Source organism: Canis aureus, chromosome 29 (genome assembly GCF_053574225.1).
Source record: "Canis aureus isolate CA01 chromosome 29, VMU_Caureus_v.1.0, whole genome shotgun sequence".
NCBI classification, from domain to species: Eukaryota; Metazoa; Chordata; class Mammalia; order Carnivora; family Canidae; genus Canis; species Canis aureus.
Genome location: NC_135639.1, coordinates 2,468,718 through 2,484,546, shown reverse-complemented (window position 1 = coordinate 2,484,546; position 15,829 = coordinate 2,468,718). Strand labels below are relative to the sequence as shown.

General features: G+C 54.7%; 1 protein-coding gene across 5 annotated transcripts in view; it reads left to right on the top strand.

The window, feature by feature from the left end:
• GLRX3 (glutaredoxin 3) overlaps positions 1 to 3,108 on the top strand; it is a 30,438-nt gene extending 27,330 nt beyond the window's left edge. For 4 of the 5 annotated variants that reach the window (XM_077877178.1, XM_077877182.1, XM_077877179.1 and 1 more), the window contains exons 9-11: positions 313 to 352; positions 446 to 538; positions 2,863 to 3,108. In XM_077877178.1, coding sequence (XP_077733304.1) covers positions 313 to 352; positions 446 to 538; positions 2,863 to 2,913 — 184 coding nt within the window. In that variant the 3' untranslated portion in view covers positions 2,914 to 3,108. Of the gene's footprint in view, positions 1 to 312; positions 353 to 425; positions 539 to 2,862 lie in introns of those variants that run through there. The other variant, XM_077877180.1, reaches the window with a different exon arrangement.
• Positions 3,109 to 15,829: the final 12,721 nt, after the last annotated feature.

Below are 15,829 nucleotides of genomic sequence, written 5' to 3'. Positions count from 1 at the left end.
GCCCAGTAGAGCAGCTGCAGCAGACTGTGGCCTACAGAGTCTACATGTTTACTGTCTTGCCTGTTCAGAAGAAGTTTGCTAGTCCCTGTCTAACCCAGTGTTGTAGAGAAAAATCCAGATATGTTTGTGTCTTGGGCTGAATTGTTCTGTGTGGTACCAGCAGATTGAGAAGTAAAGTCATGTCCATTTTCCACAGTAAATGTCAGTAGCAACCAGTTTGTTTTTCTTGACAATTTTTAAAACACCAAGTAGGTTTTACAATTTTTGTTTAATAAAACCATTTCCTATTAAAATGTTTTCTCCTTTTTATAGTGTCGAATATGAGACATTCGATATATTGGAGGATGAAGAAGTAAGTTCTGTGTTTTATGTTTCTTGACCTTTGTCTTTAGTTTACTCATTAGGGTCCAATAGTAAGGTTTCAGAGTTCCTGTTGTTTCCATAGGTCCGGCAGGGATTAAAAACCTACTCCAATTGGCCCACGTACCCTCAGCTCTATGTGAAAGGGGAGCTTGTTGGAGGTCTGGATATTGTTAAGGTAAGGTTGGAGTTTATCGGGTACCTTAAAGATGGAAAATATTGGTATGTTCAAAAATTATAATTTTAGGGGAACCTGGGGCTCAGTTGGTGAAGTGTCTGCCTTTGGCTTAGGTCATGACCTCAGGGTCCTGGGATGGAGTCCTGTGTCGGGCTCCCTGCTCTGAGGGGATTCTGCTTCTCTCTCTCCCTCTGTACTCCTACCCCCGCTTATGTGCTTTCTCTCTCTGTCAGGTAAATAAAATCTTAAAAAAAAAAAAAAAAAAAGAAATTATAATTTTGTATTGAACAGTGACTGTGGGACTTCCTTGATTCTTTTCCTTCCTGGCCTCCTATCACTTCTGACCCCATGTTACCATTTCTGTGTCTGTGGTACTGGTTAGAGAACTTTCTCTGAGGTCAGATGTCTGACGTTATAAGTGGAAAATAAGTAGTAGGTAACTGCTTCTAGTTCTGTTTTAAAAGAAGTTTTAACTCCTGTTTTTGTAATGAGAGAGGACTCCAGCCCAAGGGTGAGTGACATCGGCCCTGTGCGCCAGGACGCTTTGTCAGCACAGGCTGCGCAGCCTGTGGTTGTAACTCCTGCTGCCTGTGTTCCCCACTTGACATCACACTTTGTAACACAGTGAGTGAGGCATTTTTCCTAGTAAACTGGCCTGATTCTTGGAGAAGAAAAAAAGGTTTAACATAGTAGCTCTCGAATAGCCCTGAAGCAACAGAAACACGTCTGCATTTGTTATGTTATATATACTTTTTATTTGTTTAAGACACAGACAGTCTTCAAACCCCAGATACTCCCGAGCCTGTTGTTGTCTGAGTGTTTTATCGCCTGTACCTTAGCCATTGCTAACTCTTGGGAAGATAACGATCAATAAATCTCATTTAATTCTAAAGCTGAGCTTCATGGGCCACTTCTTTAGGTCTGTAACAGGATGTTATAGGACTCTTGCTGTTCACCTGCTAAACACACATGTGGAAATTTGCGATACTGGTAACATCTTCCCCTGAGAGGATAGCTGGGGACAGTTCTTCGGTTTTGCCCCTTTGGGCTGTTTCTTGCAGAACTGAGCTCTTTATCTTTCGTCCCCTGGAAACATCAGTGATGTTCTACTTGAATGAGTTCTGGCTGGCCTTTAGGAGCATTGAGGGTATTTTTTGTCGAACGGTTGAATAAAGGAGTCACCCAGTATTCAACGACTCCGCCAATCTAGTGTCGTGAGAAAAAGCGGCTGATGAATAGTACTCCGTGCCCAGTTCACTGGTGCAGAGTATTTGTGCAGAGTGAGGATGTTTGGATCAGGTGAGCTCTCATTAGCTGCAGTGCCGGTTAGGAGGGTCCCACGGCGTTCCCACCGTGTACCTTCGTGCTTAGGCCATCCGCCCAGCCCTGAGATGAGGGGACCCCGAGCTAGAGAAGTGGTGTCACAGCTGTGGAGTCCAGGTTCTGCCTGCGGGCGGCGGGCCTCTCCTGGCCGCCTGCGCTCCGGGTCATGGGCTCAGAAACACCCTGTCTGCTCCTTTAGTGCAGTAGGATGTCTGCTTGCTAATGGGTGATGGTAGGAGAGCTCTAGACCTCGCCGGGTGTTATCTGGATTTGTGTGACAGAATCACACCTGTTAGGGTTTAACCAGAGAGGAGCCAAATGGATTTTAGTGGCTTTATTATAAAGATTGATATTCATGCTGCTTACTAATGACCTGAAAATCTGCATCAAATGAAATGTTTATCTCAAGCTAGAAAGTCTCATTTTCCATTTATTGTCACATTTTAAATTGGATAGCTGTGTTCCAAATTCTGAATCTGAAAGATAGCAGAAAATATTTCTGGATTTTTATATCTTTTTAAAGTGGTTTTTGGCCTTTTCACATACACTTTGTACTAGTACTGTAGCCTTTCCAGCTTGGGTTGGCACCGTGATGCCTGTGTGCCACCCTTGGGCCTGTAGGTGTCATGTGTATTGCACTTGAGTGGACTTGAACATCCCATTGCTGCTTTCTTCCACATTTGTGTTTGCACACCACTCACCATTGTCCCCTATTTACTGCTGTTGTTTAAATAGAAGGAGTCATCGGGTTGCTCGGATTGCCTTGTGCGTTAATGCTGAACGATCTGTTGGTTTTTGAGTGCCTTCTACCTTCAATTTTGTAATCTGATGGCATGCTCAGTTTTTATGGTGTGGTATTTGGTTTCCGTGTGTTGGTAGACTGGAGTTTCAATCCAACACACAGGCTCTCGGATTTGGATGCAATCTGAGATGGTTTGGACCCTTCCATTTTTTTGACTTTACCTATACGTGTTATTTTTGTTTTCTGTTTTTGTTGTTAGGAACTGAAAGACAATGGTGAGCTGCTGCCGGTGCTGAAAGGGGAGAACTAGGGACTGTTATGCTCAGTGCCCAACTGTTACAGGAAACACTTCGTCATGGTGGGGACGCTCACGACTCTGTTTTCAGAGACTGCTGCTCACCCAGTTAGAGTCGGTGTATTCCACAAGCTCGTGCTAAATTCATGTATGTTTTGTTTGTTTTTCACCGAACACAATGCAATAAACATCTTCAAATCCGATTAAAAACACTTGTGTAAAAAAGCTGCATTTCTTTACAGTGATGTTAAATATATAGTAATTAATCTACTTTAAATTTCTTTTCATACTATGTGGGAATGAAGCAGCTGAGAAATAGGCAGGCTCAGAAGATGCAGAAGGAGGGTGATGGCGTCTGAAATGCATAATCGTAGTTAGAACAGCTCATAGACCAAACCAGTGGCTCCCCTCAATGGCCAAAGATCTCCTTACAGCTTGGAAAAATTCATCTGAAAATTTGTTTCTGAAAGCATCCCTGCACATGGCCGTGGTGAGATTGCAGAAGCGACATAGGGCTCTGCAGATTCGGAGACTCATTTCAGAAGGTAGCAGGGGCATGGTGGCAAGCGGCAGCTCAGAGGAAGATGGGTTCTCGTGAGTGTTTTCCTACCCTCATGTGCTTCACAACAGGGAGAAGATCTGGAGGCTGGGGCAGAAGGGGGGCTGGGGCAGAGGCATGAGAGGCTGTCAGTTTGGGTTAAGCACCACAATTTATTTTAATCATTATATTGAAAGCACTGATTTAGCCCTTAAATAGGCTGAGAGCATCCTGAGGTCCATGACAATTTCAGTAGGAGTTTTGATCCTGAATCTCACATATTTACAGAATAGTTGCTCATTAGACCTTTGGGCATGAATTAAGGTGGTGGCTGGATTTGCCTCCATGGCTCTTAGACGTTTTTCAGTGCTCATGACACATGTTCCCTTTATTAGATTTCCCCAGTCTGCCGGTTTGGGTGGTTGAGGCTCCACAGAAATTCTGGAGGTGGTAAGGAAAGAGGTGCAAAAGTCAGCGGCTTCCATGAGAAGAAACCAGAGTGAAGTTAGCCTCTCACCGGGGCACGAGCACTTGGGTGTCCCTGTGTTCCATTGGATTGTGTGGAGGAGAGAGCTGACTTCTGTCGTATGTTACAAAGGGGAGGGGATCCCTGGGTGGCGCAGCGGTTTGGCGCCTGCCTTTGGCCCAGGGCGCGATCCTGGAGACCCGGGGTCGAATCCCACGTCGGGCTCCCGGTGCATGGAGCCTGCTTCTCCCTCTGCCTGTGTCTCTGCCTCTCTCTCTCTCTCTCTCTCTGTGTGACTATCATAAAAAGAAAAAAAAAAAAAAGGTGGGGGGGGGAGTCTGCAAAATCCCAAAGGTGGACATGGCCTTCTCACATCCTGTCAGAGGAGGATGCCGTCATGATGGCTTTCCTTGCCAGTGTGTGTAATTAGAGGGGGCTTCTTTGGGCACTGGCCCATGAATTTCTTTTTTCCATTTAAAACAAATCATTGCATAAGTGAAACCTTTAAAATGTAGATGGAAATGGAATTGTAACAAACTATTAAGCCGTTGGTGTTGGGGATGCCATGAACCACGGAAGAACAACAGTGCATAATTTTCTCGTATCTTGTGTCCCATGCTGAAAGCATCGCATAGTGCTTTCGTGACTTTCGTTCTGTCTGCAAGCGCCACCTGCCAACAGGTCAGCTTTTAGCTTCACCTTACCCTAAGCAAGAATATCTTTGTTATCACAGATTTGATAAGCTCATTTTTTTCCCTAATGCATATTTAAATAAATACAATGCATACATTTTAGCAAATGCCCATCTCCAATTTGGGAACCACCGTTCTGGCCTAGGATGGTGGTTCTGATAACATAAATGCTCACACTTTGTAGGATGACCTTCCCTTCCTGCAGGTGAATCTTGCATGATGCAAGACTTGAGTGGTGTCATCCTTGGTTGAGCATCACAGTTTGAGTTAGGGTGAGTGTTCAGTATTTGGGGAGTTGTCACTTGGTTAAATTCTGTAAATGGTTGGCTTCATTGGCTCCAGGAATGTTGGAGTGGCAGTGTGCATATTTCTAATAGGTGTTTCCAGCTAGACACTGGGAAGGTCAGGGATCTCGTTCCTACAAACTGGTTTAGGTATTCCTAACCTGATTTTATTAAGGTATACTTTATGAGCAAGGCAAGTGATTCTTGGGCCCCACTGAACTTCCAAGTTCTGTAGGCAGTCCCAGGTCTAATTTTCTAATGAAAATGGAGACTACCCTTATAGTAATGTTATGTCATTTTTAAAAAAGATTTTTATTTATTTATTCATGAGAGACACAGAGTGTAAGAGAGGCAGAGACACAGGCAGAAGGAGTAGCTAGCTCCATGCAGGGAGCCCGATGTGGGACTTGATCCCAGGACTCCAGGATCACGCCCTGGGCCAAAGGCAGTTGCTAAACCACTGAGCTACCCAGGCGTCCCAGTTTTGTCAAAATCGAAATCCTCTCTCCGATCTATAGATCCTAGGGAAGGTTACTCCCAGTGCTTGAGAGATGGTTGAGCCCACAAGGTAAGTGACCGTGTCATTGGGATGTTGCCCTGTCCAGGCTTTGTTGGGAGAGACTCCAGGCAGGTGCTGTGGGAGGGTTTTAGTGAATTTGGATGTTTCAGAGGGAGTAGGGGTATGTGTGTGGGTCGCAGGGCTGAGCTGCACTGCAGTTGGAGGAGTGCTGATAAGCTTTTGGGGAGCAGGGCCCTCTGCAACCCCAGCTCTGCCTGTTAGCTGCCTCCCTGTGCTTTTGTCTCTCTGTAAAATGGAGCTCATCATGGGGCCCCAAAGGGCTTTGGCAGGCGGTTACATCTGCAAGGTGCAAGGGACAGCTGGCCTTGTGACTGGCCTCTTGAGCCGCATCATCAAGACTGCCCTTCCAGAAAGGCCCAGAGGAAGGCAGTAACTCCTCTTCACTTGTGTGTCCAGGCTAGAGTTAAGTTTCTTCCCAGGGAAGTGTTCTTAGGGATTTGGCATCTACCTAGGGAGATAAGCCTCTAGGAATGGACACCTCCCCTTCTCCCTTTTCAGCTCTGATTTTGTTTCCTAACCAAAAATGGGAAAAACCCCCAAACCAATGAGAGGAGTTGGGAATTCTGTGCAACAAGGAACTCAGGATATGTCAAGACCAGCTCAAGGGTGCAGCTGTAGGATTGGAGCTGGGGTCCCCATCCAGGATTGTGTGTCTCAAGGCCGAGGTCCCCTGCTGCCGTGGGGCTCCCCAGTGAGAGTGCACAATCACACGGCCTTACTGCGTGGTGAGGAGTGCGGGCTGCTCTCCCTGGGGCTGCCCCTCTGCCGGCGTCAGGACAGGTGACCCTCTCTCACGCTGCACCAGGTGACTCCAGGTCCGAGGGTTGAAGGAGGCCTCGCGAAGAGAACAGGATGGAGGGTTGGCTCTGCCCACGTGACAGCTTAGATGGTTCCATGTCCCGTGGGCCAGCTGAGGCGTGTGGAGCCATGAGTTGGAAATTGAGATAGATTTTTTAAATGTTTTTTGGTTTTTTGAGATTGATTTTTAAAAAATAGTATGCTTTCATAACTTGAAAATCTCATTTTAATAACTTAAAACTAGTTATACTAGTCATATGAAGCTTAATTGATCAGTAAAACAACTGCAGTCCATTGGAAGCTCCTGACTTAGGTCATCATCCCTCATCTCCTTGGAAAGCATCATACAGATGGAGAAGGTAAGGGCTTAAAATTGAAATATGAAACAATTTCTGATTTAATTTTTAATTAAAATCTGTTTTCTTAAATTTGACAATTAGTACTTGTTACCAAAACCCAAACTCCTTTTTCCTAAATAAAAGTAATTTGGTTCTCGGCACCTGGGTGGCTCAGTAGTTGAGCATCTGTCTGGCTCAGGGTGTGACCCTGGGGTCCCGGGATCGAGTCCTGCGTTGGGCTCCCTGCATGGAGCCTGCTTCTCCCTCTGCCTGTGTCTCTGCCTCTCTCTCTCATGAATAAATTAAAATCTAAAAAAAAAAAAAAAGTAACTTGGTTCTTTGCAGACAAACTCCTTTATATGTGTGTTTCAGATGTTGGGTTCTGGGAATGGATAGAAGTTGAAATAACTGATGCCTCATTCACTGGACTGGGTAGTTCCAGAGACAGGTTTCCCTTGCTTCCCTCTGTGCACGGAGCGAGTTCTTGTTTGAAGGGAAAACACGGTTGCTCGGGGCCACGTGCTCGCTGCTGCTCGACGGTAGGGTGACCTGCACACCTGGGCTCGCTCCGAGTCCCCCTGGCCTCCCTCCTGGGCATCGGGGCGTCAGGAATGCTGTGGGGGGTGGCGGGGAGCAGTGGCCCTGCGTGTTACACGTGTCTTCACGCGCACACCCCATTACCCCACTACGCTCCTCCTACGCAACCCAAGTGCAAGGACAGAGTCAGAAAGGATTTCAAGGCGGCAGAGCACAAGGCCAGCGTGGGCGGGAGAGCAGGGCTGGGCGCTGACTGCAGGGCCGTGGACCTGCGGAGTGACAGGCGTGGGGATGGGTCGCTGAGGCCGGTGCCCTTCCCTAGAGCTGCTCTCAGCCGCTTAGCGCAACCACCGCCCTGCCAAGGATCCTCCTCTCCGAACTCCATCCACACTGTCCACTAGAGAAGCGGACGCGTAACCCCCTCTCCATCCTCCGCGTGCATTCCTGTGTCGGTGATTCAGCGCAACACTTACCGCTGCGAGTGTCAGGCACTGCCCGAAATACCGGACACGATAAACCACGAGGTCTCACACCCACGCTGCGTGGTGGGCCCCGTCAACCCTGTGTTACAGACGCGGACGCTGGCCCAGGTCGCACGGTACCAGGCGGCCCTGCATGTGGCCCCGGGGCCTCTGCTTCCACAGTCCAGCCTACCGCCCGCCCGACTCTGAACGGCCCCGTCCTCCCTGAGCTGGGGGCCGGGGGCGCTGGGCAGGGCGGAGGGCGGCCCGTGCGCAGCCGGGTGGGATGCGGGCGGAGCTGGCATCGGAGGTCGGGGCAAGGGCCGGCTGCTGCTCCCACCGCGGGGGAGGGGGGACTGGTTAGCACGGGATTGCCCCCCTCGGAAGGCCGGGCGCTGCGAGGACCCAGGGCCCAGGGAAGCAGGTTGGGAAAGCAGAGTGGGGGAGCCGGGGTTCAGCCGAGGCGCCGTGCCTGCGCCCGCCTGGGGCACAGCGAGTGGTCATCCTCCAGCTAGTGGGCTCAGGGCGGAGATGAGGTCCTGGGCCTCGTGGGGGTGGCTTTGGCACAGGGTTCCCTGGTGTGGTCAGAGGGAGCCCCGCTGCTCAGGGCAAGGCTTTCCTGCCTCCTGCGGGAGCTGCTAGGTCCCGGGATGGGTCACAGGGGTCATGTCCTGGGGCCGCCCGGGAGCAGCCAGACTCTGCAGTGACCCTCTAATCCTGTGTGCAAGCAAGATAAGAAGCTTCTGCACAGCGAAAGAAACAGTCCACAAAACTACAAGACAACCTGCAGAATGGGGAAGAGATTTGCAAATGACACATCAGATCAAGGGCTAGGATCCAAGATCCATAAAGAACCTATTAAACTCAACAGCCAAGAAACAAACAGTCCAGTCATGAAAGGGGCAGAAGACACGAGCAGACATTTCACCGAAGAAGACACAGACACGGTCCCCAAGCACATGGGAACGTGCTCCGCATCCCTGGCCACCAGGGAAATACAGATCCAAACCACACTGAGATCCCACCTCACCCCAGTGAGAACGGGGGAAAATTAACAAGACGGGAAACCACATGTTGGCGAGGATGTGGGGAAAGGGGAGCCTCCTGCACTGCTGGTGGGAACGTGACCTGGGGCAGCCACGCTGGGAAACTGGGGGGAGGGTCCTCAAAGAGGTAAAAATGGACCTGCCCTACGACCCAGCAATTGCACTGCTGGGGATTTACCCCAAAGATACAGATGCAGTGAAACGCCGGGACCCCTGCACCCCGATGTTCACAGCAGCAACGTCCACCGTAGCCACACTGTGGGAGGAGCCTCGGTGCCCATCGACAGATGATGGATCAAGAAGCTGTGGTCTATGTGGACGGTGGGATATTCCTCGGCCGTTAGACACGACGAATACCCACCATGTGCTTCGACGTGGATGGACCTGGAGGGTGTGACGTTGAGCGAAGTAAGTCAGTCGGAGAAGGACAAACATTATATGGTCTCATTCATGTGGGGAATATAAATAATAGTGAAAGGGAATAAAGGGGAAAGGAGAGAAAATGAGTGAAAATATCAGAGGGAGACAAACCATGAGCAACCCCTAACTCTGGGAAACAAACAAGGGGCAGTGGAGGGGGAGGTGGGCGGGTGGTGGGGTGACTGGGTGACGGGCACTGAGGATGAGCACTGGGTGATATGCTATATGTTGGCACATTGAACTCCAATTAAAAAAAAAAAAAGCTCTGAATGAAGTGGGAGAAACGGTGCCATGACGCCGTCCCCTGATCTTGACGGATGCAGCCAGTTGGCCACCTGGGGGACAGCGTTTGAGCTGAGTCCGGTCATTGTGGGGCTGGCCGTGGGGTCTGCCTCCCGCTCTGGCCTCAGGTGCCCCCTGCACAGGTGCCCTCTGCACAGGTGTCCCCCGCATAGGTGCCCCCCTGCAAGGTGTCCCCCACACAGGTGCCTCCTGTAGAGGTGCCCCCCCCCGCAGAGGTGCCCTCCGCACAGGTGCACCCCCGCACAGGTGCGCCCCCGCAAGGTGCCCCGCACACAGGTGCCCCCCGCACAGGTGCCCCGTGTACAGGTGCCCCCCCGCAAGGTGTCCCCCGCAAGGTGCCCCGTGCACAGGTGCCTCCCCACACAGGTGCCCCCCGCACCGGTGCCCTCCGCACAGGTGCCCCGCGTACAGGTGTCCCCCCACACAGGTGCCCCCCCGCACAGGTACACCCCGCACAGGTGCCCCGCGTACAGGTGCCCCCCCCCGCACAGGTGCCCCCCGCACAGGTGTCCCCCTCACAGGTGCCCCGCGTACAGGTGCCCCCGCGCACAGGTGCCCCCCCCCCCGCACAGGTGCCCCCCGCACAGGTGCCCCCCGCGTACAGGTTCCCCCCCGCACAGGTGTCCTCCGCACAGGTACCCCCCGCACAGGTGCCCCGCGTACAGGTGCTCCCCCCCCCGCACAGGTGCCCCCCGCAAGGTGCCCCTCGCACAGGTGCGCGCCCCAGGCCCAGGCGCAGCTAGTGCGCAGGCTCGGCCGCGCGGGTAGGGAGTGCGCAGGCTCCGGGCTCCCGCCCCCCGGGCTCGGGCCAGAAGCGCCAACTTTGCGGGGGCCCGGCCCGGTGCGAGCCCCTCCTGGCGGGTCCCGGGTGGGCCCGTCCGCGGCCGCAGGGTCTCGGGGGCGCCGCGGCCTCCAGCCCCGGGCGGGTGACGGCGGGCGCTGCTGCTGAGCTTTCCCGCCCCCGCGGCGGCAGGGCCGGGGGACCTCGGAGGGACCGGGGACGCGGAGAAGGTCCCTCCACGGCCTCTCCCGCCCCCGGCGCCGCCCGTCGGAGCGGTCGGCGCGAGCTCGAGCTCGGACCCCAGGGGCCCGGGCGGGCGGGGCGGCACGTGTCCACGCGGGGGCGCTGCACACCGCGCTCCGGATCGGCCCGCGCCGCCGCAGGGAGGCCGCCGGCACCAGGGGGCGCGCGAGGACCGGGAGCGCACAGGAGCTGGCCCGCCAAGCCCGAGCGCGCAGCCGTGACCGCGCAGAGCCGTGAGCGCGCAGAGCCGTGAGCGGGCAGAGCCGTGAACGCGCAGAGCTGTGAGCGCGCAGCCGTGAGCGCGCAGTCGTGACCGCGCAGAGCCGTGAGCCTAGAGCCGTGAGCGCGCAGAGCCGTGAGCGCGCAGAGCCGTGAGCGCGCAGGGCCATGAGCGGGCAGAGCCGTGAACGCGCAGTCGTGACCGCGCGGAGCCGTGAGCGCGCCTGGGGGGTCGGGCCGGCGCCCCCCTAGCGTCCCGAGAGCGCGCCCCGCGCACCTGTGCGGAGGTGTCTGTGGCTCGCGGGGTCGGGCCGGGCCTCCCTGCATTAGGGCTGCGTCCTCACACCCCGGCGGCCTCGTCTTCCCTCCCGGGCCCTGGGGCCTTGGGGGTCAGGGCGGGCGGGCGCAGACCTCGTCCTGCTGCCGGCTGCGTGGCGCCACCGTCCTGGGGGTGGGGGGGGCGTGCAGGTGCGGCACCTGGGGACCTGGGCTGAGCGCAGGGTCCAGGGTCCTCGGCGTCCCCGCCGGTCCCCGCCCCGGCCCGCTAAGGGCCCCTCTGGAGTCACCTGGTGCAGCGGGAGGGAGGGTCACCTGTCCTGACGCCGGCAGAGGGGCCGCCCCAGGGAGAGCAGCCCGCACTCCCCACCACGCAGTAAGGCCGTGTGATTGTGCACTCTCACTGGGGAGCCCCACGGCAGCAGGGGCCGCGGCCCTGAGACACACGATCCTGGATGGGGACCCCAGCTCCAACCCTACAGCTGCACCCTTGAGCTGGTCTTGACATATCCTGAGTTCCTTGTTGCACAGAATTCCCAACTCCTCTCATTGGTTTGGGGGTTTTTCCCATTTTTGGTTAGGAAACAAAATCAGAGCTGAAAAGGAGAAGGGGAGGTGTCCACTCCTAGAGGCTTATCTCCCTAGGTAGATGCCAAATCCCTAAGAACACTTCCCTGGGAAGAAACCTGCCCCTCTCTCCCGGCGGTGCAAGGGGATGGTGTGGGTGCTCAGGACACACAGGACAGCGCTTCCCCCAGCCCCGCAGCTGTCTCCGCCCCGGCCACCTTGAGGTGGGCCCAGCAGACCTTCAATGTCAGAGGTGCACCAAGGGGCCCTGGGGAGGTGGGCACCGTTTGAGCTTAGATTTTATTATTTTATTTTATTTTATTTTATTTTATTTTATTTTATTTTATTTTATTTTATTTTATTTGTTTTTTAATATTTTTATTTAGTTATTCATGAGAGACACACACACACAGAGAGAGACACAGAGAAAGAGGCAGAGACACAGGCAGAGGGAGAAGCAGGCTCCATGCAGGGAGCCCGACATGGGACTTGATCCCGGGTCTCCAGGATCACACCCTGGGCCAAAGGCAGGTGCTAAACCGCTGAGCCACCCCAGGGATCCCCCTGAGCTTAGATTTTAAAATCAAGATTTGTTTCCTAGACTAGGTTCAGATTTAGGGAAACACTAAGCAGGTGGACGGCAGGTGTCCCCTGTTGGAGCATCCGACCTCCCTGGGGTCCGTTTCGAATAACCAATGAGCTCGTGTTGCTACAGCATCATCAGCTGAAGCCCGCACTTTCTCAGAGTCCCTTAGGTCTCACCTCCTGTCCCCTTCTGCCCCCAGATCCCATACAGCGCTTGCTTGTCATGTCCCCGGCGACCTCTCAGGCTGGCCTTGTTCTGATGACCTCGACAGTCTCCAGAGTCTGGCCAGGTATTTCAGAAGATGTCGCTCCAAAATCGGGGTTTGTCTGAGGGCTTGTCGTGATTAGATTGGGGCGGTGGGTTTGGGGGAGGAAGTCCCAGAGGTAAAGTGTGCCCCTCCTCACATCCTAGCAGAGAATCCATACTGTCAACGTGGCTCGCCGCTGCTGACCTTCACCTTGATCACCTGGCTCAGGTCACGTTTGCATCAGGTGTGGAGATGCTGAGTCCAGCCCCCGTGGGTCCCACTGTGGTCTTTGGAAGGGAGTCACCACACACCCACACTTAAGGGGGCATCTTCAGGGAGAGTATTTAATGCATTGCTTGGAATTCTTCTACGTGGAAATTTTGGGACATTTTCCCCTTCTTTCCATTTGTCTATTTGTCCAGTCACTTGTGTATCGTCAGTGTGGACTTATGGGTATTTAGTTTAGACATAAAGGTAGGAGAGATATGGTTTTAAGGTTGGGTAAGGCTGGTGGTGTAGACATGGCTTTTGTGATATGGGTCTCTGTTCTTGTCTGTTTGGACTATTTCAAATGAAGTGAAAGAAATGGGGTTAGGGCCATCACTGGGGGCCCGGAGCAGGCAGGTGGGCAGTCACTGGCCCCATGGCCCTGTGCTGGGGAGGACCAAGCCTGGACGGGTGGCCACCTGGGTGTTTCTACCCCTTCTCTCTGACCTCGCTCCCTGTCTGAGGTTACGTCCAGGGCTCCTGGGGCGCAGGCCCAGCTCCCGCCGGCAGCACAAACCTGCCATATTCAGTGCTCTTGCTCAGCCTGGCCCAGACCAAGAGCAAGTCTCAGACCTGCTGGACCAGGGCCCTGTGTTCCCAGAAGGCCTCCATCGGGCATGCACACAGTCTTCCACTGGCCAGCAGTATGGGGGCCATCCAGGAAAATGTGACTTTGCAAAGTTGTGGGTGGGAGGACACCTGGGCCCTGTGTGTCCCTCAGGGATCTTCAGACACATCCACAGTTTGTGCCCCAAATGGGACTGCCGTCCTTGGTTTGGAGCCACACTCACAGCCGAGGGGAGGTGTGTCCTTGGGGGCCCGGCCCCCTCTCCCGAGCACCCCCACCAGCTCTCATCCCTCACCCCCGCCTGCTTGGACTGCATCCCGCCTGGGCTGTTGGATGTGGGCTCATTATCTTGTCTGTTTTGGGGGACGGTATTAGCTTGGCAGTTAATAAAGGATTTTAATTAAAGAGGGAAGACTCATTTTGGCAAAGTAGACTTGTTCCCAAACTCAAATGACCTATCAAAGTTAAAAGTTTGGTGTATTTCTGTACAAGATTCTGCTGCTTTGGGGGCAATCCACCCTGGCACCCGGCGCAGACGCTGGGCATCCTCCCTCTTCCCTGCTGCCAAAGCCCAACCGCCCTCCGGATCCTCGCTTCTTCAGGCTGCCCACCTCCTGCCGTCCCCAGAGGCCCCCGTGGGTCCACACGTGCCCTCTGACTCTTCTGGCCTCTGTGTCCCCAGGGTTTGGCCTCCCGCAGGAGCTTCCCCGGGCTCCGCGTGCCGTTGGGGCTGCTCCAGCCTGTTGTGCACATGCTGGCCAGTGGGGCTTCGACACAACTTGGTCGTAGGTTCCCACGCAGCTGTAAGAAACAACATAGAAGAATGCTGGTGCCCTCAGCTTGTTCCCCGTGAGAGGCATCGTGCAGTTTGGGGACAGCGTGTCAGTGCCAATGTGACCCACCAACCTTGATCCCATCTCACCGGTTCCGTTTCAAGGCTGCGCCCTGACAGGTGCACTTACCTGGTGATCACAGCAGGATTCCGGTTTCCAGCGTGGGGGAGCCAGGCCCACGCCACCCTGTGCAGCCTGGCGATTTAATAGGACTCACTTCTTTCTGGGAGTGCTCTGTGTTAGTTATGCTTTCATGTAAATAGGACAAGTTTCTTTCTTTCTTTTTTTTTAAAGATTTTCTTTATTTATTCATGAGCAACACAGAGAAAGAGAGAGGCAGAGACCCAGGCAGAGGGAGAAGCAGGCTCCATGCAGGGAGCCCAACATGGGACTCGATCCCGGGTCTCCAGGATCACACCCCGGGCTGCAGGCGGCGCTAAACCGCTGAGCCACCCGGGCTGCCCTATAGGACAAGTTTCTTGTCACCCCCTGTATCAACTGTCAGTGGCCACAGTAACAGCACCCTGTCCCTTGACTCCCTCTGTCTGGCTGTCTGTGCCCTCGTGTGTCTGCTACCCACGGGGGTTCGGGAGGGGTCTCACATACATGGGGTGCGTGGGCTGGGCTGGGGGCTGGCTGACCCGGCTGGGCTCTGTGGGGCCTCTCATCCTCCCCCTGGCCAGCCTGGGCTTGCTCGCGCCATGTCGCAGCGTCCAAGAGAGGAAGTAGGCGCCTCTGGAGCCCAGGCGGAGGCTGGTAGCCTGACCTTTACTCCGCAAAGCCGCCCCAGTTCCAGGGGCAGAGACAGACTGTGTCCCTTAGGTGGCTGCAAAGGTGCATTGACATGGGCCAGGTTGCAGGGGGGAGAGGTGGGACCTGCCCTCCCGACCTAGGGCAGCAGCTGAGCGACAGAGACAGAGCAGGCGCTGGTGTCCCCATCAGTGTCTGGGAGGACAGGCATGTGCGTGCGAGTGCGTGCAGATACAAGCCCGTTTCCAACGTGTCTCGTTTGTGTTCCTGTCAACACCCCCGGGATGCCTTGCGAAGGCCAGCACCTGAGCGCGCATGAGAGTTGGGGCAGGAGCTCCCGCCTGTCCGTCCCCTGCTCTGGAGTGACTGTTCTCCGTGACAGGATCCTATGAGGACCCGCGGGCATGTGGGCCACGATGGGGCACCCGGTCCCCACTCCGTGGACGAGGCCAAGCTCCGTGAGTAGCTGGCCCCACCCACCCCCCTGGAGGCTCCAGACTGAGGGAGGCCTTTGGGGCGTCTGGGCCTGCCCTCCTGGGGGCAACGGCTCCCGCTGATGCTCACCAGGCTGCCCCTCCCCAGGCCGGGGGGCCTCATGGGCCCTGAAGTGGAGAAGAAGCTCCCCAGCCCCCCACATTCCCTGTCTGCTCCAAACTCCCTCTGTGGGCGGGACCCGGTCACATTCGATGGAGCTTTCTTCTCTAGGGACCAAGAGTCTTTTATTAGGAGGTAAAAACTGATTTCTTTTTTAGGGTTTATGGCTGAGACCCTCGACCCAGAAGACAATTCTGTAGGGAAAGAGATGGTGACGCCTCCAGGTCCTCCATGAACACCGATGACCTGACGGTTGCGTCTGTCGCGCCGAGCGGACGCCGCGGGGAAGGTGCAGGTGCTCGGCCGCCCTCGGAGCCCGGGCGCGGGACGTCCTTCTCGGAAGCACCAGCGGCCACACACAGATCGACGCCAGCTGCTCACTGACAGGTTCCCGGGGAGCACGTTTGGCTTCCTGTGCAAACACGGGAATACCTGATTCCAAACGTGGATCAAGACCTGTTGTAAGAAGGACAGCGGTTGGGTGGCCGGTCGAGACTGTGCCTCTTGCGGCCGTGGGTCCCCCTGAGAAGCGTGTCC